The following is a 26,979-nucleotide window of genomic DNA, read 5'->3' on the forward strand; positions in this document are numbered from 1 at the left end:
ATTAATACAAAGTATATTTATAACACTCTGTCCACCAAAGGGCAGAACATCAAACATGTACCACATATGTATAGATCGACTTCATATATAATTTGAGGGCAGGTTTGGGGGCTAAAATAATGGATTTTGATATGACCTGTGGATAAGTCGAGGGTGAACTTTAGGATCATATAACAAAGAATCTAAAGGATGAAGCAAAGGAAAAGCGTGCCAAAGAACTTACAAAATTCCAGGAGCATAACTGTTTGTGTTCACACTAAAGGCTGGATAGATGAGAGACTGAAGGAGGGTCAGTGCTTCCAGGACAGATTATATTCTTGCCTTCAACCAGGGGATGGTTCAGATATATATATATATGAGAGTTCATATATATATGAGTCAAAGTGCAGTACTTACATTGTCCTGTGGATAAGTTGACTCGGTTTTTGGGGTCTGTTTTTGGACTAAAATTTCTAGACTTATACATGAGTGTATACCGTAATCAAAAATGAATAATAAAACATTATAAAATGCTAAAATACTAAAATAATATGCTAACATACTAAAACTAATATACTATCAGTTTAGTTGATTAAATACAAAGCTTGGGATAGTTACTTTTTTGATTGCACCACTGGGGATGTTAACTAAGGAACTGTGGAAGTTGTGTTTCATTGTTGATGAGTTGCCTTAGCTGCCACTGAGAAGAATGTGGCATATAAATGCAATAAATGAACATCCAAACCTTTTCTGAACTTTGGTTAAACGTTAAGCAATCATTCATTGGTCTTTTGGTGAATGAGGTTCTTGGCTTCCTGTTTTAGGATTCAGACCTATTTGAAGAAGTGGTGGTGAATTTTCCTGATGAAGACCAGGTCCTATCAGATGTGGAACAGAGAGAGATGTGCATGGAAGCAGACCAGAGGGGTGATGTGGATATCTGTTTGCTAGGTAATAATGTTGGTTCTTTGTTTGGGCTGCTTCTCCTTTAGCACCCAGAGAACTTTATTTCTTATTTTCTTATATATACATTTACTACCATCCTGTATTTGAGCATCTGACAAGATAGAAAACAATCCGGGCATCACATTTATAATACAAAATAAAACAGGTGACTTAGAAATGCACAGTGGGACCTCAGTATCTGCAGCAGATCCATTCTGGACACTCCTGTGGATACCAAAATCTGTGGATGTTCAAGCTCATCTTATCCCCAATGGCGGTGTGTACACATGGTGCATGCGTCCACTGGGGACAATGGGCTGTCCTTAATGGCACTGTGGGTCCATGAATATGCCACCATTGGGGACAATGTGGGCTTGCCATCAACAGATGCTAAAATCCACGGATACTGAGGTCCTACTGTACCATGGTTCAGATCAGACTTGCACAACTTGGCAGTAGGTAGGGACTAAAATTAAAATGGGCTAAACTTTTTCAGACAGCAAATAGGTTTTTAGCAGCTCATTTTCCAAGTAAAGGCATATTTAATGAATAAATGATTTGAATAATTAATTAATAAATTAATAATAATGATTTACATTGATATTTATTTATTTATTTCCACCCTTTCCCCAAAACTGAGACTTAAAGTGGCTCACAACATTAAAAAACAGTTATTAATATTAATTCTGTCCTCTTCTGCCTGGCCCTCTCCTTGGGAGAAAGCTGAGCATTGGACGAGCCTTGAGGGGCAAATGTTTGCCTGTCCTCCACCTCTGCTACCTGGTTCTTTCCTGGGAGAAAGCCCATCTGCAGAGGAGACTCGGAGGAGGGGGGGTGCCCATCCACCTGTCCTCTCCACTGCAGCTGGGCTCTATCCAGGTCGAAAATCAGATGGCAGAGAAGGTTTGAAGTCCTCATAAGTCATCTGAAATCCTTTTGCAGGCTCTATGTTGTGCAGGTCTGGTTCAGATGTTCCTTCAAACAATTATTTGGGCTAGATTTGCCAATCTAGTGCATCTGGAGACCAGTCTACCCTGCCCTCACCACTTGTTACAAGCTGTGTTTCTACTGACTGAAAATTTCATTACTTTTGTGGGTGTGTGAAAAAACAGCCAAGCTGGACTTAATACGTATCCCCACATGTTGCTCACTCCTGTTTGGAGTATCAGAAATGAGTCTCCTGATATAGATTCCCTCCCTTTCTCCTTTGGTTAGGCAAAAGCATTGATTGCCGCGATATCCAAATCAGACAAAGAAAGTTAAATTTTTGATACAGTTTAAGGATCACTTACCCAAAATGCTGGAGACAGAAGTGTTTTGGATTTCAGGGTTTTCTTTTTGGATTTTGGAATATTTGTGTATACATATTAAGATATCTTAGAGATGGAACCCAACTCTGAATATGAAATTTATTTATGTTTCATATATATTTTACACGCGTAGCCTGAAGGTAATTTTATATAACATTTTAAATAATTTTGTACATGAAACAACATTTGTTTATATTGAGCCATCAGAAAGCAAAGGTCTCTCTATCGCAACTATCCATGAGTTTTGGATTTTGGATTTTTCAGGTAAGGGAGTACACAACCTGTATAAGATATATCAGGTACAGCTCTCTTGAGGTATGCATCCTAAAATATCCCCATTCTTCCTTCAAGTTTAGTCATTTGTTGTTAAATTTAGGAGAAATATATACTATTCTTTTTCATTATTACAAATATTTGAATAAAATAATTCCAACCATGAAGCTTTGAATGTGCTTCAACGTAACATTTAAATGTGCCAAAGCAAGTAACATTAGTTACAATACTGGAAAATATTCCTGTTCTTTTTTTTTTTAACTCACATAACTGGATCCAGGTATTCATAGCCAAAGCAAACTTAGTATCCTTGCCTCAAGTAGCATCAGAAGAATCTCCATTTTTGGGAACCTTTCCACCCCTTCACAACAGTCATAGTCAACCCAGCCATAGGGCAAAGGGAGTGGGGGTGGTGGAGTGAATAGTGGGGGGAAGAACAATGGCATTTATTTGCTACAAGATACGCCTCAAGTTAATACCCTTCCTCTTTTTCTATAGGTTCTTCTGACACAGAGGCAACGTGGGATTCTTCAGCAGATGAAGGAGGCTCAGGTAGGTACAGCAGAGAAGGCTGTTCCTTTCTGTGCATGGTGGTAGGAAGCACAGTTTGGAAAAGTTGTTTTTTGGACTATAGCCTTTTGGAACACAAAACAATTGATGCGGCAGCATGTTGTCATAGGCCCCGTTTGTTTCTATTTGTAATACAAGTACTTTTTAAAAACTGGAGATGATTACCACTATCTTGCAAAAAACATTGTCTTTTACCTTAAAGGAAGCAGATGGGGGAATGCCACTATTAAAACAGTCCCTTCTGCAACACATTTGCACATTATCAGAAAACAAAGGAAGCATTTTTCCCCTTTTGGAGTCTACCTTTTTAAAAAAATTGGTATGCAGATGATTATATTAACCCTAATGTACTAATAAATGATTGATTTAACCGAAATACACATGGTGTTAATTGCAGCTAGTTACAGGAACCACACTGCTACCTTGTTATAGCAGCTCCACTGGCTGCCAGTCTGTTTCTGGGCACAATTGAAAGTACTAGTTATAATCTATACAGTTTTATATGGTTTAGGACCAGGCTATGTGACAAACTATATCTACTTGCATAAGCCTGCCTGGATACTGAGAGCCTTCAGAGAGTCCCTTCTTTCAGTCCCACAACCTTCACAGACACAGCTGGCAAGGATGCAAGATAGAGCCTTCTTGGTGGCTGCTCCTGGGCTCTGTAATTCCTTTCCCAGGGAAGCCAGAACTGCCTCCTCCTTTCTGTGATTCCCTCAAGAGGCAAAACCTTTTTTCCTACTTTTGACAGACTTTTAAAGAAAAGGCTTCTATGAGAATGCTGAATTGTTTTGTGTTTCAAATAGCATTTTATTATTTTAATTGTATTTTTAACATTATTTTCATAAGGCTAACAGTTTCATTTTGTTTAAAGGTTTATTTAATTTATATCCTGTCTTTCTCTCACTATGAGATTTAATGTATCTGAAAATACTGATCTTTTGAATGTTGTTACCTGTATTGCATTCATTTTAATTTGTAAGCTATTTTGAGTCCCAATTTTGAGAGAAGGGCTGGGTAAGAATAAAGATGGTGATGATAGTATTATAAGAGGGTTTTCAAATGTGTGTATTTCGCTGAAGAAGTTACACATAAATAGCCTTAGAGAGTATCTGTCTAGGCTATTGCTACATGTACAGTTTTAAACAGTTCCCCCAAATCTGACCCCTTGTCATTTCCAATTTTCTATCTCCAATCAAAATAAATGTAAAACCACCTGGGGCAAAACACAGACATACTCTACAAATCAATGGGATGTTGAAATATGGGTTCTTTCTTTCTTTCTTTCTTTCTTTCTTTTTTGTCCCAGCCAACATAGCATGTTAGGAAAAAATAAAATATGTCCCGACCTTTTCTGAACAAGCCACAATGCAGAGAAGCACAGGTGACACTCTTGCTGTCAGTATGTTGGCCCTAATAATGGTCTTTCAATGAGAGCAGAGTTAGAATGAAGTGGAGTATAGGAACACTCCACAATAACAGTAGTGCGGTTTAAAAAAATACTTTGTATCTGTTGGTTCCTTTGGCTGTGGGACATTTTAAAATCTCCCAACAGATTGGCGTTCTCAGCAGAGTTGGAAAATATTTCATGATACTGCATGATGAATGTTAAGTCACTTAAATATCCTGAAGGCACCAGATCCCATTTGATCTTGTGAGCTAAGCAGTGTCAGGCTTGGTTAGTGCTTGGATGGTGGTCTGCAAAGAAATATAGGTGCTGAAGGCTGTACTACAAAGGAAGGCTATGGCAAACCATCTCTGAATATTCTTTGCCTAAGAAAACCCTATGAAATTTATGAGGTTGCAATATGCCAGTAGATGACTTGAGGTTATACATAATCAGTGTAAAGTTTTTTTTTATCCTAGTGCTTAATTATCTAAAGCTCATACAGTTAATTATTGTAACATTGCTTTAAATGAGAGGATGCTCTAGAATTAATTGCAATGAAACTTGTGACTTCTCTCCTGCTCCCTTCTTCAAAGCAGGAGCCAGGACACCCAGCAGAGCAGACACCCAGTTTGAATTTGGAGAAAGGCTCAATGGAGCAGTCCCACACTTGCCCCCTAAAAGGATCCGTGTGAGAGAGAAGCGCCACCCATGTATGGAATGTGGGAAGCGGTTCCGGTGCCAATCAGAGTTGGCTCTACACCAGAAGGTCCACACTAGGCCCAAATCTTATCACTGTGCTGAGTGTGGGAAACAGTTTGGTCGATCCTCGCATCTCACCAGGCACCAGAAAACACACATGGGTGAGGAATGCCATGTTTGTACCGAATGTGGCAAAAGGTTCCGCTGGTCAACAGAGCTTGCTATCCACCAGAGGATCCATGCAGGTGAACAGTCACAGTACACCATCGACTCATTGTTCCAGTGGCCCTCAGAATTCTCTCTGCACCCAAACCTTTACACAGGTGAGAAAACTCCTCCAGTGGCCGAATTTGCCAAGCCCCACACTGTCAAGAAGCCCCATCTCTGTCCAGAGTGTGGGAAAGGGTTCCGGTGGCCATCGGAACTGGCAGCGCATCAGAAAACCCACAACAAAAACAAACACTACCTCTGTCCAGAGTGTGGGAAAGGATTCCAGTGGCCCTCAGAGCTTGCTGCGCACCAGATAACCCACACGGGGGAAAGCTCACCTGTTGTCAACGATTGCAGCAACAACAGCGGTCATCTCACTACATACCTGGGAGCTGCTGGGGCCGAGAAACGCCATCTTTGCGGTGAGTGTGGCAAGGCTTTCCGGTGGCCCTCAGAGCTTGCCACCCACCGGAGAATCCACACAGGAGAGAAACGTTATTTCTGCACAGAGTGCGGGAAGGGATTCATCTGGCCCTCAGAGCTGGCTGCCCACCAGCGGACCCACACAGAAAAGCAAGCCTATCAGTGCATGGAGTGTGGGAAGATATTCCATGATCTCTATGCCCTCACGAGACACCAGAAGACTCATCTAGGGAGCAAGGTCTACCCCTGTACAGAGTGTGGAAAGACTTTTAGCCGTCAGTCTCACCTGACCCGACACCGGATCACCCACACTGGAGAGAGACCCTACCCTTGTATTGAGTGTGGGAAAAGGTTTGGCCGGCAATCTCACCTCACTCGGCACCTGAGAATCCACACTGGAGAGAGACCATATCAGTGTGGGGAGTGTGGGGTGAGGTTCAGGAGGAGGCACAGCATGATCTATCACCAGAGGATCCACATGAGAGAGTCAGCTGGGGGACCAGACATGCCAAACCTTGCTGATTTGGAAAACCTTCCAGACGGTATCCAGAGCCCCATCCATGTAACAATCTGAAACTTGGGAGTTGATGGCCAGGGGTGGGATTGGAGAAGAGAGGAACATTGGATGGTTGAATCATAGGACTTGATCATCATAAAAGCTGGCCAAGGCCTTCCCAATGTGCTTCATCCTACAGAGCAGGTCCAAGATTTGAGGTTGTCCTGAGTGGCTGCACTATGTGATCTGAGGGGCAGGTGCCTCAGGATTCCTGCAGCATGGCTCTAAGCCCTGGCATGTGGCATTGGCACATGTTACACAAGATGCTGGGGCAGGGACACACACACAATCTCTCTGATCACATGCTGCTTTATTGTCGCCTGAGAAAACCTGTCTGCCTTCCCACCCCCAGCAAATGTTGGGGAATTTGTGCAGCCAGATTAGTCCCACTGCTGTAATTCTGTAGATTTTGCCTCCCTGTAGCATTTGTCAGAGTTGGGGAGGAGGTAAAACACTGGAAGGATTTCTCCCCTGCTCCCTTCAACAGCTAGAACACCCTGTTCTCTGGAATGTGCGCAGTGGAGTTCAGAAGCCAGTCTTTCTGCCTCCCAAACTTTCTCTACTCCTGTTGTTGGTTTTTTCCTCCTTGTCCTAGAGCTGGGTCAGCAGAATGATGTGGAAAGAGAACTGTGGATTTCCTAGTGGCCAACTCTGTTAGGCCATAGGTTGCCTGGATTTCATTTGGTGCAGGGCACCTTTGCTTTTAAATGGTTCATATATAGAAGGGAGAATTCAAATAAGTGCACTTCTCCCATGGTAGTGTTGCAGCAATTGAGAAAAGCTGCATCTTCCTCAGTTTCCCATGCCCTTCCCCCATTCTGTGCAAGAACTCACTTCTGGATGAAATTTGGCAGCCTCTTTCTTTAGTAACAATTTCCCTTTCTTTCCTTCCCAGTAAAAAGAACTAGTTGATATAAATTTCAAAAGAACATGAAGCAAAAGTTAGGGACTTTGTCCCTTGAGAGCACATTCTGATAAAGATTTCCCTTTAATCTCATGACAGCTTGACTGTCATTTATGACTCTTTGGGGCTTTTAAAAAAGTGTTGTTGTTTTTTACAGAGGGTTAACTCTTGGTGTTTTGAGAGAACATCACACCATGTCAGCCATCCACCCTGGACTAGATCAGTCTTTCCCAATTTGGCATCCTCCAGATAAGTTGGACTGCAATTCCCATCACGAACCTCATGCCATAGCCATGCAGGCTAGAGTGATGGGAAGTGGCAGTCCAACACCTCTTAAGGACCACTTGCGAAAGAGATGAATGAAGGGTATGTTGCGTGAAATAAAGGTGCCTTCTTGATCCTCCAGCTACAGTATTTCCCTGAAGAATCTGCATCTTTCCTTTGGAATAAGTGCCACTGTCATTAATGGGCTTACTCCTTACTAAGTGCTTTTATGATTGCAGCTAAGAAAACTGACCGTTGGCTCTTTGGACAAACAGGAATAGAGGAAGGGACTTTGCCACCTCAGTCTGTGGCCAAATGGGAATGGGAAAGCGTATCTGAACTGAAAATGGGCTCAGCCTTGATGATGAGAATCCTGGGAGGGTTGCAGTTTGGGAGAACAGCACTTAGAAGCACTCCCATTCGGAAGCTTTGATTTTCCTTTCTTTTTCTCTCTTATCTCCAATGACCCTTGATGATGAGAGAAAAGTGTATTTTTTCTCCCTCTAGGAACTTTTATCTGAATTTCTTTTTTTTTTTTTCCTCTCCCTCCTTTTTTTTGGATTCACCTTTGACACTATTGGAACCTATTAAAGAAATAAAAATAAACTTGTTTTGGGAAATAACAATAAAAGAAAGAGCTTTCTACAAATGGTTCTTTGTGTATCATGTGTATTATATTGGGAGGGAGCAAGTGTCAAGCAGTGAACTGGGAACTCTTCCTCGCCCCCAGAAATTTACAAACAACTCCAAGGTGACTGAGAAAGGATTAATGGTTGTTGCCATCTTGGGGCTCATCAACATTGTGCATTATGATTCCACTTTAACAGCCATGGCGACATCCTGTGGAATCCTTAGATATGTAGTTTAGGGAGGAGTATTTGGAATTCTTGTCAGCTTTAGTGTTTCACCAAACTAAAAAACCCAGGACTCCATAGGATGTTGTCAAGACTGTTAAAGTGGAATCATAGTACTATAACTGTGCAGTGGGAATAGGCCCCTGGTCTACTATTCATAAGACTTCAGCTTTGTCAGGCTTAGTTCACTGGTTTAAATGTGTCAGTACATCCTCCATCCAGATTTGTTGGACCCAGTCAGCAGATACTAGTTGATAGTTGTAGTCCAAACTTTTTGTACTGCACTTGGTTGTGGAAAACCATGATTCTATGTGTCTCAAAGCATTAATCATTGTGCTGACTTAATAAGGTAATTCTCTCCAAAGAACCTTGGGATTTATAGCAGAATGAAAATTAGTAGATCCAGAAAGTGATCTAGTACTGAATATGTAGCAAATATCACCTTATTGAACCCTTGACAGGAGGACGTTCCAATGTTCTGGTGTCACTTTGAAGAAGAAAGTAATAAGCACGGTCACGATTCTTATTACCCCATTTGTAGAATTAAAATGAATCAAGGAAGTAGGTGTAGAAGAAGGAGAAGAAAAGATACTTCAGTTTTATGCTGTTCAGGACTGTTAAGATTAAATCCACCTTCTTCAATTTGCCTCCAGTGTATTAAAAATGAATGTAAAATTGGTTGTCTGTCTATAGTATACAGCAGTGATTCCCAAACTTTGGCCTTCAGTTCCCAGAATCCCAGAGCATAGGCCAAAATGACTGAGGCTTCTGAGTGCTAAGATCCAAAACATCTGGAGGACCTGAATTTGTGAACTCCTGGTGTGGAGCAAAGTTGGGGGGGGGGGAATGAAACCAACTTCCAACAGCCCTAGCCAACATGGCTAATAGAGAGACATGTTGAGTTGCTGTCCATCCACTTTGGAGGGTTACATGATTCCCACCCTTGCTGTAAGCATTCCCTTGCACTCATTCCCCTTTCTTAGTTTTCTTCTTTGTATTGCTAAAGAAAAGCGTTTGTTGCAATGCTGTTAGGCACTTAACATCAAGGCAAGCTGAAACCAGAGGCCTAGTTGAAGTCAAAGTGGTGTAAGGGACCTTGTTTGGGCACACACAAGTTCTGTGGTTCATGGTTCTTACCTTGTTTTGGACCACTGGCAAAAGAGACATCACTTTGATGCGTCTGCCAGTTTTTGGTTCAAAACACTTGAACATTCCTTAGCAGTGCAAGAACTAGAGACAAGAATGTGTATACGTTTTCATTTTGAAGTGAAGTACGTCTATTATCTCCCAGCCATTGGGGCATTTGACATACCTTTGCCATTTGAAGTAGAAAGCAGTAGGAAAAGAGGAAGGCCGCATTACAGATAGATAGACTCAAGGAAGCCATGGCCTGGAGTTTGCAGGACCTGAAAAGGGCAGTTGATAACAGTAACTTGGAGGTCACTCATTCATAGGGTTGCCATAAATTGAAGTTAATCTGAATGGCATCAACAACAACAACAAAATGTTAAAACCAGTAAAATGTATACTGGATTCATAAATAGCTTTGGACCACCTTTTTATCTTATATTAATAATAATCCTAGTTGAAACAGTCAACATGATCATATGTCAATTTCTCTTTGCAAAGAAACCTATTTATTGTAACTCAATTTACTTGTGAATATGGGTGCCTAAGGGTAGCTTGCTCTCTTTAGCTTTTTAAAGCATGCCTCTTTCTATTATACAATAGTATTGAAGATCTGAACCACAAGGTGGTGCCCAAAGCTTAGAAACTAATAATTGTCTTTCCCCTGCCCTCCACATATTTTAAATGTTTGTCAAGTCTGGAACTATGGAGTTTATCACACAGAGTTTATCCTGTGCAGATTTAAATTGGGAAAATTCTGCAAAAATGGGATCTTTTTCAGATAATGTTGGGGGCAATGAGCATTAATCCGACATTAACCCGCACAGAAAGTGGACAAAATAAGCTGCTTTTTACTTTCAAGATTCTCCTGAAAGTAAAAAGCGGGCGATTTTGCCCACTTTCTGTGCAGGTTAATGTTAATGTCGTCTTAATGCTCAATGCCCCCCGATGTGTCTGAAAACAATCCTACTTTTGCAGGATTTTCCCAGGATTTAAATCCTGTTTCTACATGGGATTTGGGCACTTAGCCTCCTATGTATCTCTGGAGTTATCTGCATATGGCTATGTGAGTTATTTCATGCATTTCTGATTTGTTGCTCACACTATTATTTCATCAGAACTGCATCTCTGTGAGTTCTGTTGCCCACATGTATATGCACTGAAAATAAAGATAGAGTCGATGATGCAGATGTATTTGAAACATGTTCAAGACATGCAGGGTCTAACTGCATCAGTTATTCACACAACTGACAATGTGAATCTTTCAGGAAAACTTTGTGGGGGGGACAAAAACCCTGTATTTTGTGGTTTTTTAAGCTACCCTCCCCAAATTTATTTGAATGCATTTGAAATTCATGTGAACAAATTTAACCCACGTTCTACCAGGATTATTTACACTATCTGAATAACCCCTTTATGTATGTTTACATGTTTTATTCCCTGCTCCCTTTTTAGAACAAAGGCAGGGCAACTTTCAAAACAGCAGTAAAAAAACTCTTGAACTTTGGATAAACTGATGTAAAACTTACCAGGAAAACATTTCATAACATCCTTTCTCAACATGACACCTTCCAGACAGAACTGCCTTTAAGCAAATCCAGAGAGAGAGAGAAAAAACAGGAAGGAAGGAAAGAAGGAAGGGAAGGGAAGGAAGTCCATGACACGCACATCTCAGTACACTAGACACCTAAAGAAGAAATAGTGATCTAGAAGTGTACTCTTCTAGAACATGGCTTCAACTTATGGTGACTCTATGAATGAGAGGCCTCTGAGATACTTTATTATGAATAGTTCTGCTCAGGTCTTGCAAAGTCACTGCTGTGGTCTCTGATTGCATGTATCCACCTGCAAAGTGATCTTCCTCTTTTCCTACTGCCTTCAACATTACCAAGCATTATCATTTTTTCTGATGAGCCACATTGTCTTGTCATATGTCCAGCGTACTTACCTCAGTTTAGTCATGTTGGCTTCTAGGGAGAGTTCACAGTTGTTTTGCTCTTAGACGCATTTAGTTGCCTTTTCGGCTGTCTATGGTATCCATAGAACTCTCCTCTTGCACCACATTTCAGAAGAGTTAATTGTGTCAGTTGGATCTTAACTATATATTATAAACCACATAAAATCAACACAGTGAGCTTATTTGGATTAGTCTTGTTAGGCAGCATAAAGGTATGTTTATACCTGTGTACTAAAGGTCAGGCCGTTCTATCCACTCCTTTACATAGATGCCATCCAACTGTTCCTTTTGAACTTCAATAAATGTTCCTTTCAGCCTCCTACAAGGCCTGCTGTGGGTGGGGGAATCCAACTTTAAATCAGAACAAAATGCATACCACTTGAGTTTCCCAAATTCCTTTTATGTTCCTCTAATTATATTTGTTTTAAATATCCCACAATCTCTGAAGACTCCCCCCTTCCCAACATCCATTCATTGCTCTTCTATTCCCTAAATCTCAGATGATTCCAGATACTGTTCTGATACAAAACATCAGTTCATGTGAACCATCCTTCACCTCATAATGTAATTCTCTTGCAGGTGCACATACTGGGAGAAGTTTGGTAGAATTTAAACAGACTGTAAGAAAATTTGGCTGAAATTTTCTTAGTGCTTTAGGCCAGTGTATGATGCACGTAATGCTCTGATTTTCCAGTGTAAGGTTCTTTTTGAAGTGGTGCATAGTTATGTCAACCAACAGGATTGAGAGCTTCTCTTCTCTTTCAAGATCTTCTGAGGATGCCCAGAAGAAGATAAATCAGGTTCTACTGGTAGATTTGTAAGGGCTTTTAGTTCTCTGTTCCTGTGTTTAAAACATTTGTTGTTGTTGAATGCCATCAAGTCACTTCTGATTGATGGTAACCCTAAGGTAAACCTATGGTGGGATTTTCTGGAGCTGAGAATGTGTGACCCACCCACATTCACCCACTGGGCTTCCCCAGTGGGGAATCGAAGCCTAATCTCCAGAGTCAAAGTCCAATGCTCAAAGTTAAACATACTGGCTTTCAAAAGCATTTATACCCTGCCCTTTAGTCAAACACTTGCTAGAGGAGCTAACATGATATGTGGTGTGATGGTCCTTAGTTTGGCCACATAAAATGAGAAGAGGAGGGACAATTAACGTTTTTATCTTAAGCATGCCTGTAACATTCACATTTATTCATGTGCAGACACTCCTAGTGGTATTCTCACCAGATCGCTAATTTTTGCCACTAGTTTTTCAAGGGATTGTTAGATGGCTTGAAGCCACAATTAGAATAGTTGGATTATGAACTCTGGTTTGTTTAAAATCATGTCTTGTTCTCTACATCTCAGTTGAGGATTACATCTTACTAGCTAGTCCTATAAAAAAACAGCAGCTGATAAAATGAAAAGGAAACAAACAAGAAATTAGGTTTAATTGTTTGATCACCTGAAGGATAATAAATATCAGGCTATGGCAAACGTAAACCATGCATTAACACAATGTGCAAAAATGGTCATGGGATGGAATTTGTCCCTCGGTGAATTGGGCCGGAAAGGTGAGATCAAAGAAACAATGAAGAGGACTAGTCTCATTCATAGCTAAAGGTCAGTTAAAGGCATACTAGGTCTGTGCCTGAATGAGATAAAGTGATACTAGATAACATTGTGCTCCTAAAAACGAGTCATGGAGACACAATTTTAGGCTTCATCAATAGCAGATGGTGTTAAGATTGTGGGAAATAATAGTACCACTCTACTCTGCTTTGGTCAAACTTCACCTGGAATACTGTGTCCAGTTCTGGGCACCACAATTCAAGAGGCATATTAACAAGCTGGAGTGTGTCCGGAAGAGGGCAACCAAAATGGTGAAACCATGCCCTATGAGGAGCAGCTTAGGGATCTGGGTATGTTTAGCCTGGAGAAGAGAAGGTGAAGCACTGGCATGTTAGCCATGATTAAATATTTGAAGAACTGTCTTACTGAGATAGAGCAAGCTTGTTTTCTGTTGCTCCAGAGACTAGGACATGGAGCAATGGATGCAAACTCTAGGAAAAGAGATTCCACCTAAACATTAGGATGATGAGAGCTGTTTGGCAGTGGAATATGCTGCCTCAGAGTGCGGTGGAGTCTCCTTCTTTTGGAGATTTTGAAACAGAAGCTGCATGGCCATTTGCAAGGTGTGCTTTGATTGTCTATTCCTACTTGGCAGGGGTTAGGACTAGATGGCCCCTGTTGTTTCTTCCAGCCCTGGGATTCTATTTCTACTTTACAACTGTATAGTGTATTTCCTATATAAATTAGTAATGCAACCCACTCCAATTCATGATGGCTTTCAACCCACAAGTAAGGAATTCTTGCTCCACTGAGGTGTTGGTAACTGTATTGAGCTGTTTTATTTACCAGGGCTGTATACAACTTTCTGGCATGGCCTTAAGACAGGATTGCAGCAGGGTTTCTTTCCTAGGCTAAAGGAAGAAAGAGGACTGGGAATTCGAAGTTGTTTTGTTAAGAGGTATTGTTAATTTATAATAGAAAATGCAGGCATAAAACCTTTATTACAAACAGCCTTCAAAAATGAGAAGGGACAACCTACAGCATTTCTTCTGTGTTAAACAAACCAAGTCTGTCATCCTGCCAGCTTGGCATCAAAGATGGTTATGACACTTTGTGTATTTGGTAATACACAGACTTCCCTTGCTTTGTGTATTCAAAAGGGGTGAATTCAGTTTAGCGACACTTCAACATTCCCGCCTCTCTTCTCCACCCATTCTGGGTCTGTGCCCTATAAACTGGATGAGTATGTATTTTATTTCTCAAACCAAAGTTCAACACAAAGCCAGCTGGAACTTCAAGATCAAGGTAAAGGATGTCGTTGTATGTTGTCTCCCTTTCTGCATGCTTTGTAAAATGCGGCCCCAAAGTCTGTGGAAAGGAAGGGCTATGTGGAATTGATGTCAGCCAAAACTCCTGTTCTGGGTTTTCTTCTTGAGGCAAGCCTGTAAAGATGCTTTTGTGTGTTTTTTTCTTAATCCATGGAGGAGCCAGAACCTAGAAAAATTACAGAGGCATACCAAAAAAACTGTAGTACAAAAAATTAACTTTCTCTACTCCTGGGAAGGACTGGTCCTCAATATATATCCTGGCTCCTTATTTTCCCATATTCAGGGCTACAAACCTGCCATCACTTTCTCACAAGTTAGCTCTATTGAACTCAGGGGGAACTTTGTTCTGAGCAGATATAAATAGGAGTAGATGTAAATAGGAGTCATCTTCACTGCTGATGTTATAAAAGGGAAAACAAATAGAGGACAATCTGAGGACTTTTGGGTTCTAAACCAAGGAGCAAAGACTAAGAAACACCATCTTCTCTGTTCTCTTTCTCTGTCCTGCTTTGGATTAGATTTTAGCCCTCTCCCAGCAAAATTCTTCCCTCCCAGATTGCTCTGTCCACAAGTAGCACTAGATATAGAAAATGTTTTGTAATGCAGTATTTACCTAGAACTGTTACCTTCCACTTTAGTCTTAGCTTCTGCTCACATATAACTATGAATCGGTTATTGTCCCATGCCCACGTATGTATGTGTCTGTGTGTGTCCGGAGAATCATTTGTAGGTATTCACTTTGTTACAAGATAACAGTAAAGGTGTTGGGTAGAAATAACTACACTTTTGGGTAATGGGTTTAGAGTACAAAGTTACATTTCAACCGATAAAAGCAATGTCACTTTATGGTGTAACAGGCAGGCACTTCTAGTTATTTTTCAGAAGTTACATTTGGGGGGGCGGGCGAGGCTTTTTGACAGGAAGTTTTAAAGCGTTAGTCCATTCTTTTATCAATCCAAAGAATTATTTTCCTTTTTTTAAAAAAAGCAACAGTAAGTAATAGAAAAGGCATGAGTAGTGCAATAGGTTAACTTTCCCTCTGCTGCAACAGGTAAGAGAACTGTGTGAATTTTAGACGCTGTGATGAGCAACAAAATGAATTACTTTTGAAAAGTAACTTCCTGAGCTCTTAGCTTGCTCACACGTAAACGCTTTGTGAGATATAAAATCTGCTTTCCAGTTTGTTGAGCCTAAGACAAGAAGGACTTAAAAAAACAATCAAACAAATAATCAGGTGAAAGCACAATAAGCCATATTTATTTGAACAAAATCATCAATTCTGCAGAATAGTGTGCAATCAATCAATCAGCAAAAATAAGCAAAGTGAGAGAGAGCACGAGTTTACAAAGATTTCGCGTCTTATTTATATAGTTCTTTATATCATCATTTTTTTCATCATATTTTTCATTGGCCAGATCACAACATGTGATTAATCTTAAGACCTCCTTTACATGTATGTAGCATCACCACCCATATCATACATCTCATGACCATTCAAATTAGCCATTATAGATTCATAGGTGTGTTCTAATATTCATCACCCCCCATTACGCATGCTCAGTTAGAAATTTTTGTGACCTTTAAGTCACCCTTTTATAAAAAATATTCTTGTCAATTAGTGAGAATAAACAGTATACTAGTCATTTTAATAGTCTTAATATAGCCAAACATATTAATGTGAGGGTCAAGGAAATGTACTGTCTAAACAGTAAGGCACAGTTCATACAATAACAATAGTAAGCAAGCTTTGTCATTAATGCTTAGTAGTGTGTAAGAGTTAATATGTAGTTTAGAAGGAGGCCTTATGGGGATGATGGAATGCAGATGGGAGTAAAAAATGCTCCAGCTCCCAAACTCCTCGAGAGAACAAAGGAGCCTTAATAACAGACTGATAGGGAAAGTCTGGTTGTTGGAGTGTCAAACTCAGTGTTATCTCCTGTTTGCTGGAATGCTAAATGCTATATAGGACTACTCCCTGCTCTGTTCCCCTCCGTTAGTGCATACATTAAAAATAATCTGAACCGTGGACCTAGTCTGGAGTCTTCTTACTGGTGAGCATAATATAAAAAGCTTATCTAAAAACTATTTCTGTTACTAACTTATATTTTTATAAAATTCCCTTTCAGTAAAAGGGCCTCAGCTGATCTTTATTCAATTCCATTAGATATATTGATTATAATAGTACATATGTATATATGCGGTTCCATACTATCTATATATGTAATCTAATTATAGCATATGATTATATAATCCTTTCTATTCTAGTCATGTGTTTCTAATTGTTTTGCTAAATTCTGTGTTTGATTCAAATCCATTTCTCTCACACTTCAAGCCCGTTCTCTGTCGAGATGAAGCCAGAAGGAGAGATGGAGCGTCCGCCAACAATTTCTGTCAAGGGGGTTCCCCTGATAAAGTACTTTGCCGAAGTCATGGAAGAAGTGGACAAGTTTCAAGCACATCCAGATGACTTGCTGATCTCCACATACCCCAAATCTGGTGAGTGATCCCTCAGGCTGCGTTTGCATGAAGAAAAGGAAGGTGTTTTAGCCTCCTGCATTCTTTATTCCCTCTCAACAGCCCAGGAATTATATGAGTGTGTGTGTGACTATATATGTGTGTGTGTGTGAGTGTTTGTGCATATGTGTATACACACACAAATATATAGCATATCTGTTTTTAGTAAATCTTAATAGTTTTAAAATAAACAAATAAGTCTTGCAGCCCTATCTTGGGAAGATTAGCAGCATCTTGAAAGAAGGCAGGAAACCCATTTTTAAAATTACTGTAACTAATAAATAAGCCTTGTTAAGACTTTGGTGTTTATCAAACGGGGTTTTTCCAGCTGAGATCCAGGGCGTCTGCGAATCAAGTGATGCGGATTCACATTATAACGTGAATGTGTTATCACACCTGGCTGTCCTTCTGAATCAAGGGGTTGCGGAGTCAGTTTGAATTGAAGGCAAGTCACGTGATGCAGATTCACACAAAGTGGAGTGAGTGCACACTGTATTACCACAGCAGACCATACCATGCGGATAGAACGATTCGAATCGGCAGCCTTGTGCATGCTCAGTGGGGCTCTGAATGGGTTTTTGCAGTGGTGTTCCAGAGCACAAGCAAAGTGGCATTCCACACCAAACCAATACGCAGTGAATTTGAAGCAAGCCTCAATGCGAATTCTGTCAAATCACTTATTTAATGAACTCTCCAAAATGAGGAGCAGTAAGGATTCAGTCCAGAAGCACCACAGAAATGCCACGGGAAGAGCTCCCATTGAAAGGAACCAGGTGTGAAAATACATTAACGTTATAACATGAATCCGCATCGCTCGATTCGCAGTCACCTGGATCTCAGCTGGAAAAAACCCATTTGATAAATGCCTTTGAAATGCATTACGGCACAAATGTTTAGACTCTGAATGGTTGATTAATTCGATGAGAACATTTATATTGGTTTTAGCACAACCGGACACAGGGGTACACTGGTATTCAGCTCTCTAAAGATTTTTCAAATCTTTTGTAAAAAACCAAACAAATTCATTTCTGTGGCCAAACAACATCAGAGTGTGGTCAAGTTGGAAAAGGTTATAAAGGAGGAGTTACAAAAAGTTATAAAGGATGAGCCAAGAGAGAATGCAGCAGTTTGTTGCTGCCTGAGCCTAGAGGGAAGGTAAAGATTCTGCTCCTTTGTGCCCTCTTCTCTCCATTGAGTTAATTTAGTACTGTATAAACTACTTTTGCTCTTTGAATTCCTTTTGCAGCCAATGAAGTAAGCTGAGAACCAAGTGGGGAAGGTGAAAGAGGAAAAGCAGCTGGAAAAGTGAAACTACACAATATTAATCCCGATCAGCCTTGCCAAATTGGGACAGTTGTAGTGCATGAACTTTGTCCAAGATATGAGTCAAATTACCATTAATGTTTTGAATTGCAGGAAAAGTTACATAACCACCTCCTCCCTCCAGACTTCTTGTTCCCTCAGAACTAAGCTGCACTCCTCACAGTAAAGGTTGTGGAGTGGAGGGGCATGTGAGGACAGACAAGATGGATTGTCCCAGCTGGAACAAATTATTGTTGTGAGCTAGTCCTGGGATAATGGGAAAGATTTGAGGCTAGATCAGTCGCCACAAAAGACGATGTTCCTGGCTGAGATGAAAACTGCCCAAACTGGTTTGTTAAGGATCAACACAACTCCTTGAAAGTTTATTGGCCTGAAAATACATTGGACTTTGTGCCTATCTGGGCAACTAAAGCTGCATGTGCAGTGCAGAAAGAATCCAGTTTGACACCACTTTAACTGTTGTGGCTCAATGCTACGGAATTATGGGAACTGAAGTTTGTTGTGTCACAGAGCTGTCTAACAGAGAAGGCTAAATGCCCCCCAAAACTACAGTTCCCAGAATTCAATCGCATTGAGCTCTCCCATCAACCACAGCCCAAGGACTAGTGAAGAGGAATGAGCAGTGGCATCATCCAACAATATCTGGAGAGGCTGATAAGTTTCCTAGCCCTAATACACATGACCAGTTAAGAGCTTTCAACAGAAATCTGTATTCCTTCCAGCTACTTCTCTCACTGAAAGGAGACTGGAATCACTGTGAACTTGGCCTTTCAGTACCTTAGAGGGTATGAAAACAAATGGAGAAAATTATATCTCCTCTGACTATAGAAATTTTATATATCATTATGATATTTAAATTTAATAATTAAATATCATTATAACAATGAAATAATGAAATAATGAAAATTATATTTCATATACTCTCTCGTTTTCCCTGTCTACAATGGCAGATGGGTGCTTCTATGGCAGTGGAATAAGGAATTGGTTCTAGGTTTTACTCTAAACTCTAAAAGATCTATCCCAGGGGAGGAATTCCATCTCCACATAGATTCTCTTCCTTAGGAATTTATCACACTGGGCCTAGTTTAGGCATTAAAGACCGATTAAAGCTCATTTAAAGCATCCTGCAAATAAAGCAAAAAATGGCAAGTAATTGTGCGAATGATTATCATATGCAATTGCACAAATAAAGTGATATTGGAAATGCATTGTTGCTGAAATCCAGAAAGTAAAAAGATGTGCATTAACGCTTCTTTGTGACCACTTTAAAGGTGGGTTTTGTGTGATGTCATGTGAAATTTTTTCATGTGATTGCGTGAGTTTTCTGGGATATTCATGGGATAAACTCCCTATCTCCTTCATGTGGTAAACTCCTTAGATAGCTTGTTTAGGGTTCATACTAAAACCCAGAGTGGAGTCAACTGCTGCTGCCTGTGTTTGGTTCAATTCTACCTTGTAAAAACCTTTCAGGAACTACCTGGATCAGTGAAGTCGTAGACATGATCTACAAAGAAGGCAATGTGGAAGCTTGCAGAGAGAAACCCATCTACATGCGAGTCCCTTTCTTGGAGTTTGCTATTCCTAACATAGAGTCAGGTAACCCTACATGTTCTCCAGTCTGGGCAATAAGATGTGTTTGGGGTGAGAAAATGCCACTTGTGTGAAATGGAAGAACTGCCTGGCATCATCTTCTCTAATGGCCATGTTGGCTGAGCATGATGGGAGTTGTAATCCAAAGCATCTGGCAGGCACAGGGTTTGGGAAGATTGGTCTGTGGTGGGATGCTGTGGAGATAGCAACTTAAAGCTGGGCACAGGATGAGTGAAATCCTTTCATTTACTCTGTTTTCTCCTTCATCTAGGCATTGAGCTGCTAAAAATAGCACCTCGCCCATGTCTAATTAAGACCCACCTTCCTGCCCAATTGCTCCCAAAATCATTCTGGGAAAAGAACTGCAAGGTGAGAGGGCATCATGGCTAAATATTGCACACTATCTATAGAATATATTCTATAGCAGAGAAAAATCTGAAATACCAGTAGAGAGGTCTGAGTCAGATCTCCAGTAGAGGATGACTTGAGTGTGATTTCCATTACATTTGTGCCAAGTGGCTTAATTTACATGCTATTGTCTACATGACAGATGATCTATGTAGCCAGAAATGCCAAAGATGTGGTCGTCTCCTATTACTTCTTCTATCAAATGGCAAGAGTTCACCCTGAACCTGGAACGTGGAATGAATTCCTGGAGAAATTTATGGCTGGAGATGGTAAGGGTTGTTTAATGGGAAATGAACCCTAAGTTTCTGGCGTCTTGCTGATCTGAAGTTACGTGGCAACCACAAGGTTCATAATCTCCAACCATCATTGCAGAAGAATTTCTTGAGTAAAACTGATGGCTTTTGTCATTAGACACATCTCGAGGGTATGAAGCTGATGTAGATGCTTGAGGGGGGACTACTGCAGGCTTTCTAGAAGCCCTCAGTACCAGCGATGTGAGTGATGTCTTGAACTTGTTTCTTGTCCTTATGTTTCTAGTTTTTTTCATTAGGGGCCATTATTACACCTTTTCCTGGGTTTGAAGATTTGCAGAGGAGACATTCAGAGTGTGGTCTTGCCTCTACTGTTTTCTTTTGACATGGGGGGGGGGGGATGAGGGAGGTAGGGAGGAATATTTATCCATTAAAAAGAGAACAAACTCTGTCCTTTACCATTTTAAAAAAGGAAATCACGTAGGCGTCCCTCTACCTGAGTATTGCAATCTCTAATTGCAGCTCTCTTGGGTTTCAGGTGGGAGTCTGTCTCAGTCCTACCTGGACATCCCTTGATATATTCTGATAGTCTTCCATCTAGGTACTAATTAGCTCTGACACTACTTAGCTTCCAACATCAGATGAAATCAGGTGTTATGGGTAATATTGTGGTATAATCATCTGTGTGTATGGCTGGGATTCTTTTCATATTCTCTTAGAGTTTCACTGCCCCCCCCCCCCTGCAAACTTCCCTATATCCTGAAGATTGAACCTAGCTGTTAGGGGCTGATGAGTAGCTGAGTCCAATAATACTTGGAATATCACTGGTTCCCTACCTCTTAAGTAAAACTTTAGGCAAGAAAATCTATGGCATAGCACTGGTTTCTGTTTCCCTCCCCTCCACTATAGCACTCTGGAGCATCTATGATTCTATGATCTATTTCAAGTACAGTTCTCATAAAGTACATCTGTTTCTCTCCTCAGTCTCTTATGGATCATGGTACGACCATGTCAAAGGCTGGTGGGACAAGAGAAAAGAACAAAGGATGCTCTACCTCTTCTATGAAGACCTGAAAGAGGCATGGCTTTTCTCATCTCAAAAACATTAATCCTTTGCCCTTCTAATCCCTTTTAGTGCTGGTTTGGGCTCTTTCACACTATACAGTTAGAGCATTGTGATTCCATGTTACTTGCCGTGGCAGCATCCTATAGAATTCTGAAGTTTCTAGTTCAGTGATGTACTAGGGCACCATGGCAGTGAATTAAAAGTATCTCTCCCTACACTGCAAATCCCAGGATTCCATAGGATGTTGTCATGGCAGTTTAAGTGGAATCAGAGTATTATATTTGTGTACAGTTGGTCCTCTACTTTTGCAGCTTTGACTTTTGTGGATCTGATTATTTGCAGTTTCTATTACTATGTTATCTCTAAGAATCTCTAGGTCTTCCAGGACAACTCTGCCAGAAATTGACCATAGAATTGTGCTGGAGAACCCAGACAGTCCTAGAGAAAACATTTCCCTAGGCATTTGTAGGGACTCCAGAATGATTCTATGATCAGCTTCTGGCAGATGTTAACCATAAAATTTCATTGGAGGAGTGGAGATTCCTAGAGACATGTTCTCTTAGGTAAAAACAATTGTGTTTTCTCAATTTGTGGTTTTTCCACATTCACAGGGCTCCTTCACCCGTAACCTCAGCGAATGTGGAGGGACCACTGTAGTGTGAAATGGCCTTTTAGTTTTGGCCTGGAACAAAGAAAGAATCTTCCCTTTTCACACACATACACCCATCGCTTGTTGCTGTTGTTGTTGTTTTGTGCCTTCAAGTAATGTTAGACTTATGGTGATCAGAGGGGGTTTGCCCCTGTGATCCTCTGAGACTGAGAGAGTGTGAGTTACACAGGGTCACCCAGTGGGTTTACACACCTGAGTGGGGATTTGAACCCTGTCCTTCAAAGTTGTAGTCTAATGCTCTAACCACTACACCACACTGGCTCTCTATCCCAACTTCCTAGATATTTACTCTAAAATAATAGAGATGTAGGCAGGCCAAATCCATCTTCCCCTCTTCCTTCCCCTCTTCCTTCTCCTCTTCTATGTCCCCCTCCAAGATTCAGTTCCTGAATCCTGCCTCTCCTCCAGGATCCACGACGGGAGATCCGGAAAGTAATGCAATTCCTGGAGAGGCCTGCTGATGAAGAGCTGGTGGAAAAGATTGCACATCATACCTCCTTCAAAGAGATGCGTCAAAACAGCATGGCCAACTATTCAAGCATCCCCACGTCAGTTATGGACCACTCCATCTCCCCTTTTATGAGGAAGGGTGAGTGTCTGAAGATGATGGGCATGGGTGAGGTGTACCTATATTTTTCAGAAGTAGAGTTGAAGCAGTTATCAGAGGGCTTGGAGAAACATAATAGCTTGAAGGATAAGACCAAAGGTTGTTGTGATGATGACTACTACTACCATTAGTATTAATCCAAGATGATCCTCTAACAAATTGTTGTAGCATGGAATGCCAATTCCTGTTCAGTATTTTAGCTAGGCAATGAGGCCTTATTTCAGGAAACTCCATTGCATTCCATGGATATAGAGTATACAAAATTCTATACATGGGTTTTCCTTCCCTCCCAAACAGTCAGCATTTTATGCTCCATAGGTACACTCAGACCTCATTGAAACTGGGGCAATATTGCCTCTTTCTGTTTTTCCCCCTTAATTTTTACATTTTTCTACAAATTTGGGGGTGTCTAGTAGGGTTAGTGTCACCTGGTCTGTTAACTCATGGTCTCACCACCCCCATTGACCTTCTCCCATACCACCTCACACAGAATCCTTAGTACTGCTTTTCATACTAATGTTACTCATAAATCATAATTCTCACATATCACTAAAGGTAATGGCAATAGTTGTGACACAAAAAACTTGCAAAATTAAAATTATACCTTTAAATTACAATATCATAAACACAACCTAAATTCATTTACATCTAAATAGTTTCATGTAATGAAAATGAAAAATTTGGTAAGATGTGATGCTTTTAAAGAATATTTAAAAAGAGTAAACTTGTTAAAATAATAATGATAATAACCCCAAGATCTCTACTTTATCTGTCCACTGAGCCTTGTCCCACTCATGCCTTCTCTTCCGTTCAGCTCCAGGGTTTTAAAGGGATGCTAAAGAGTCACAACCTGTTTGTGCCAAAAGGCAGACATTTGGGGAGCAATGGTCTCACCCTTTCTTAGGATAACACCTGGCTCAGCCCACACCTCCTGCACCCCCCTAGTGATACCCCTGGGACTGGCCTTTGAAGATGCCAGGAAACTGGTAGGTGAGAAAACTGTGTGTAAGAGGGCCTGATCCTTAAACAACATGCTGCTTTCAAGCACAGTACAGGATATTGTCTGGTGAAGAAGAAAGATTCCATTGCCTGCCAATCTATCTCCTCCTCAGGGCCTGGAGCCCTTGGCTGATTCAGAACAGCAAAAGGGAAGGCCAATTTGGAGGACTCATATTATGCACTTTGCTTTCTCTGGTCTAATGTGCATTGCAGAAATAATGCTGCTTGACACCGCTTTAACTGCATGGCCCAATGCTGTGGGATGCTAGAATTTGTAGTTTTGTGAGCTAATTAGCCTTCTCTGTCAGAGAGCTCTGGGGCCACAACAAACAATAAATCCCACAAATCCATAGCGTTGGACCATGGTCGTTAAAGTGGTGTCAAACTGCATTATTTCTGCAGTGCAGATCAGACTTCTGTGGCAGTAGAATGATGAGGAATTTGATAAGATGAAGTCAAGAAAGGATAAGACCTCCTCTCTATTTTTCCTCCTCTGTTCAGCAGATTTGACAGGTTTTTAGATTTTAGTTTCATAACTCTATATCTTAAGTGCCATTAATCATCACGGTGCTTTGAATACTCTTTCTTTCCCTTGCTCTAGGAATGACTGGTGACTGGAAGAACTATTTCACGGTGACCCAAAATGAGCAATTTGATGCTGATTATAAGAGGCAAATGGAGGGATCGACTCTGCATTTCCGAATGGAGATCTGATTGCTCTCACTTCCCTTTTTGTGTAGGGACAACTTGCAGTGATGCCCTTTTTCTTTTCTTTCAAATCTTCTTATAGATGCTATTAGCTTTATTGACAACAAAATAGACAGCAGGGATACCATGGCTCACAAAGGATCCTTCCAATGGGCCAGAGAGCCTGTGAGCCACATGGTTCCCCACCTTTGCTGGAGAAGATACTTTGCACATTGATGATGTAAAAATGGTCAAATCCAGATATTTTCCCGGTTCCTTCAGTCTGGAGGTTGAAAAATTTACAAAAGTAAAAAAGCCATCTTCTTGTGAAACTTCCACACCACTCAGATCCCAGTCTAGTTTTTGTTATGTTCCTATTACACTGTGCCAAAAACAAATCTGAACTATTGTTCATTATAATTTATGACTCAGTACCTTGTTACCTGTTGGCTTCCTTCTCTTGGCAGCAGACACAGGAAAGAATGCCAAGAACATGTGGATGTTACAGTACCAAAATGAGCACATGTTGGCTTCTTTCTCTTTATTTCACTTTGAGGAGTACAGCACTTTATTCTTGAAGAGACTACTCAAAATGAAACATATCTAATAAAGATAATTTTTAATTAACTTTTCATACCTACATTTTATACTCAGTTAAGAAAAAACACACACATTGGAAACAAATGAATATTTAGATTAAAAATTCTTTAATCTTTATTATTTGAATGATTAATAATAGCTGTTGGTTCTTGAGATGGTTTGTCATTTTCATGCTTTATGAAAACCAGCCCTTAGTCTGAATGTCAATAATCAACATTTTGCATTAGCAACATGTTATTATATTAAATTGATCTGAGGTACTGTCATTACTTTGCACTATTTCAAAACAAAAATGAATAATAAAAACATATTTGACAGTATAGTCTATCTATATTGAGGAAAAGCACATAGAATAGACCATCTCTCCAAATTTATCTTATTTATATAATGAGATTAGTGGATTTATAAAGTCAAGTCCTCAGTGGAAGGTGCGTCCATGGCAGGGTCATGTGGGAATCTTTCCTTTGTGGTACCCATATTATGATAATTCTGGAGACTGAGGTAGAGCAAACAATGCCAGCTCCACCTCTGGCCAAGTCAAGATGGATTGTACCTGAATCCAGCAAAGTTACTTTGGCACAATAGGTAGAATCTTTCCCTCTTCCTCCTAGAAAAAATATAATCAAACAGAACATTTATCTGTTGTCCCGTCATGTCATCCAAGATCTGTGGCCTGATACAGTTGCCTCGGTCTGCCTAGTAAGTACAGCTCCTTTGACGGCATAACAGAAATAGAGTGTCCACATCTCACTTCTGATAATTTCATCTCAGAATAAGTCCTAAAGTTCTTTTCTTCCTGAAGTGGAAGATTCTAGGATAACTAGAAATATGCAAATCAATCCACAAATATTTTTAGTAAAAGGTGAAAGATCAACACAATCGGATGAGAAACCAGAGTAAACCCCCCCTCCCTAAAAAAAGGACGAAATAAATAAATATACAAATCTAACACAGATGGAGGCCAAAGAAAAAGACAAGATGGTGCCATCCCTGCAATCCTAATAGAACAGGCACATTGGGATTAAAATCTTGTTAGACAACAAGGTTAAACTGTGTACGCTGGGCACAGATTCCTGGGCACAGATGCCACCCAACTATTCCAAAAGTACCCAAAAGAAAACTAGGACATGTGTGGCCAAGCAACTTCACAGCATGTTTAAGATGTCAAAAGTTATTAATGAGGAGGAAGCCACATAGGAGAGGCTGCAGCAGTTTGTTTTTGCCTGAGCTTAGTGGGAAAGGCCAGATTCTGACTTTTCCTCTCTGTTGAATTAATGGAGTGCAAAGTACTTTTGCACTTTGACTTCAGATTGCAGCAACTGATGTGAGACGAGGACAAAAGGGGAAGAGGAGGAAAGGGAAATGGGGGCATTTTAAAAGTAGTTGAAAAAGTGGACAATCGGGACAGTTGGAGGATATGTCCTAATGTGTCCTTCAGTCAAAGATTTGCCAGTATAATTTACAAGATATGAAGTATGACAATCCTTATTCTCAGGGTTTACAATGAAAAATGAAGACATACCATGCAAGGAAAATGAGAAGGGGAGGGAAGGGGCACAATAGTAATAACTGAAAGACTGATTTTGGCTGCTGAAAAAATGGGAATTTGGGGCAAGGGTGGCTGGGGGAATATCAGAACTGAATATTCTGTGTGAAAAGGCTGAAAGCTGAACTATGTCAAGGAAAACAAATACATGCACTGTGTATGTGCTCAGGGGTACCTCTGACCTTATGCACATTGCTCCACTTGATGGATATTGGTATGGGTGATCTATGAAGAACAAAGTAGATACAGAGTGCTGACCTCAGTCCACCCCTTTAAGAGTTCAAAAAACTTCATGTCACCTAGTAAGTTCTGGGACTGAAATCCCATTTCTGCCCTGGAAACACACCGGAATGATAGCAATCCACCTTATG

At 40.5% G+C, this 26,979-nt stretch overlaps 2 protein-coding genes across 3 annotated transcripts in view; both read left to right on the forward strand.

Annotated features, from left to right (window-relative positions):
• Positions 1–8,163, forward strand: part of LOC121935313 (zinc finger and SCAN domain-containing protein 2-like) — a 23,927-nt gene extending 15,764 nt beyond the window's left edge. The window contains exons 3-5 of one of the 2 annotated variants that reach the window (XM_042476707.1): positions 804–930; positions 3,006–3,059; positions 5,061–8,163. In XM_042476707.1, the coding sequence (XP_042332641.1) occupies positions 804–930; positions 3,006–3,059; positions 5,061–6,373 (1,494 nt within the window). In that variant the 3' untranslated portion in view covers positions 6,374–8,163. The remainder of the gene's footprint in view (positions 1–803; positions 931–3,005; positions 3,060–5,060) is intronic. The other variant, XM_042476708.1, reaches the window with a different exon arrangement.
• Positions 8,164–13,554: 5,391 nt separating this feature from the next.
• LOC121933187 (sulfotransferase 1A1-like) lies at positions 13,555–25,328 on the forward strand. Its single transcript, XM_042472564.1, has 8 exons — positions 13,555–13,642; positions 16,680–16,843; positions 19,655–19,780; positions 20,046–20,143; positions 20,325–20,451; positions 21,418–21,512; positions 22,578–22,758; positions 24,377–25,328. The coding sequence occupies exons 1-8, from the start codon at positions 13,569–13,571 to the stop codon at positions 24,487–24,489; spliced, it is 978 nt and encodes a 325-aa protein (XP_042328498.1). The 5' UTR covers positions 13,555–13,568; the 3' UTR covers positions 24,490–25,328.
• The last annotated feature ends 1,651 nt before the right edge of the window (positions 25,329–26,979 follow it).

Source organism: Sceloporus undulatus, chromosome 6 (assembly GCF_019175285.1).
Source record: "Sceloporus undulatus isolate JIND9_A2432 ecotype Alabama chromosome 6, SceUnd_v1.1, whole genome shotgun sequence".
Lineage (NCBI taxonomy): Eukaryota > Metazoa > Chordata > Lepidosauria > Squamata > Phrynosomatidae > Sceloporus > Sceloporus undulatus.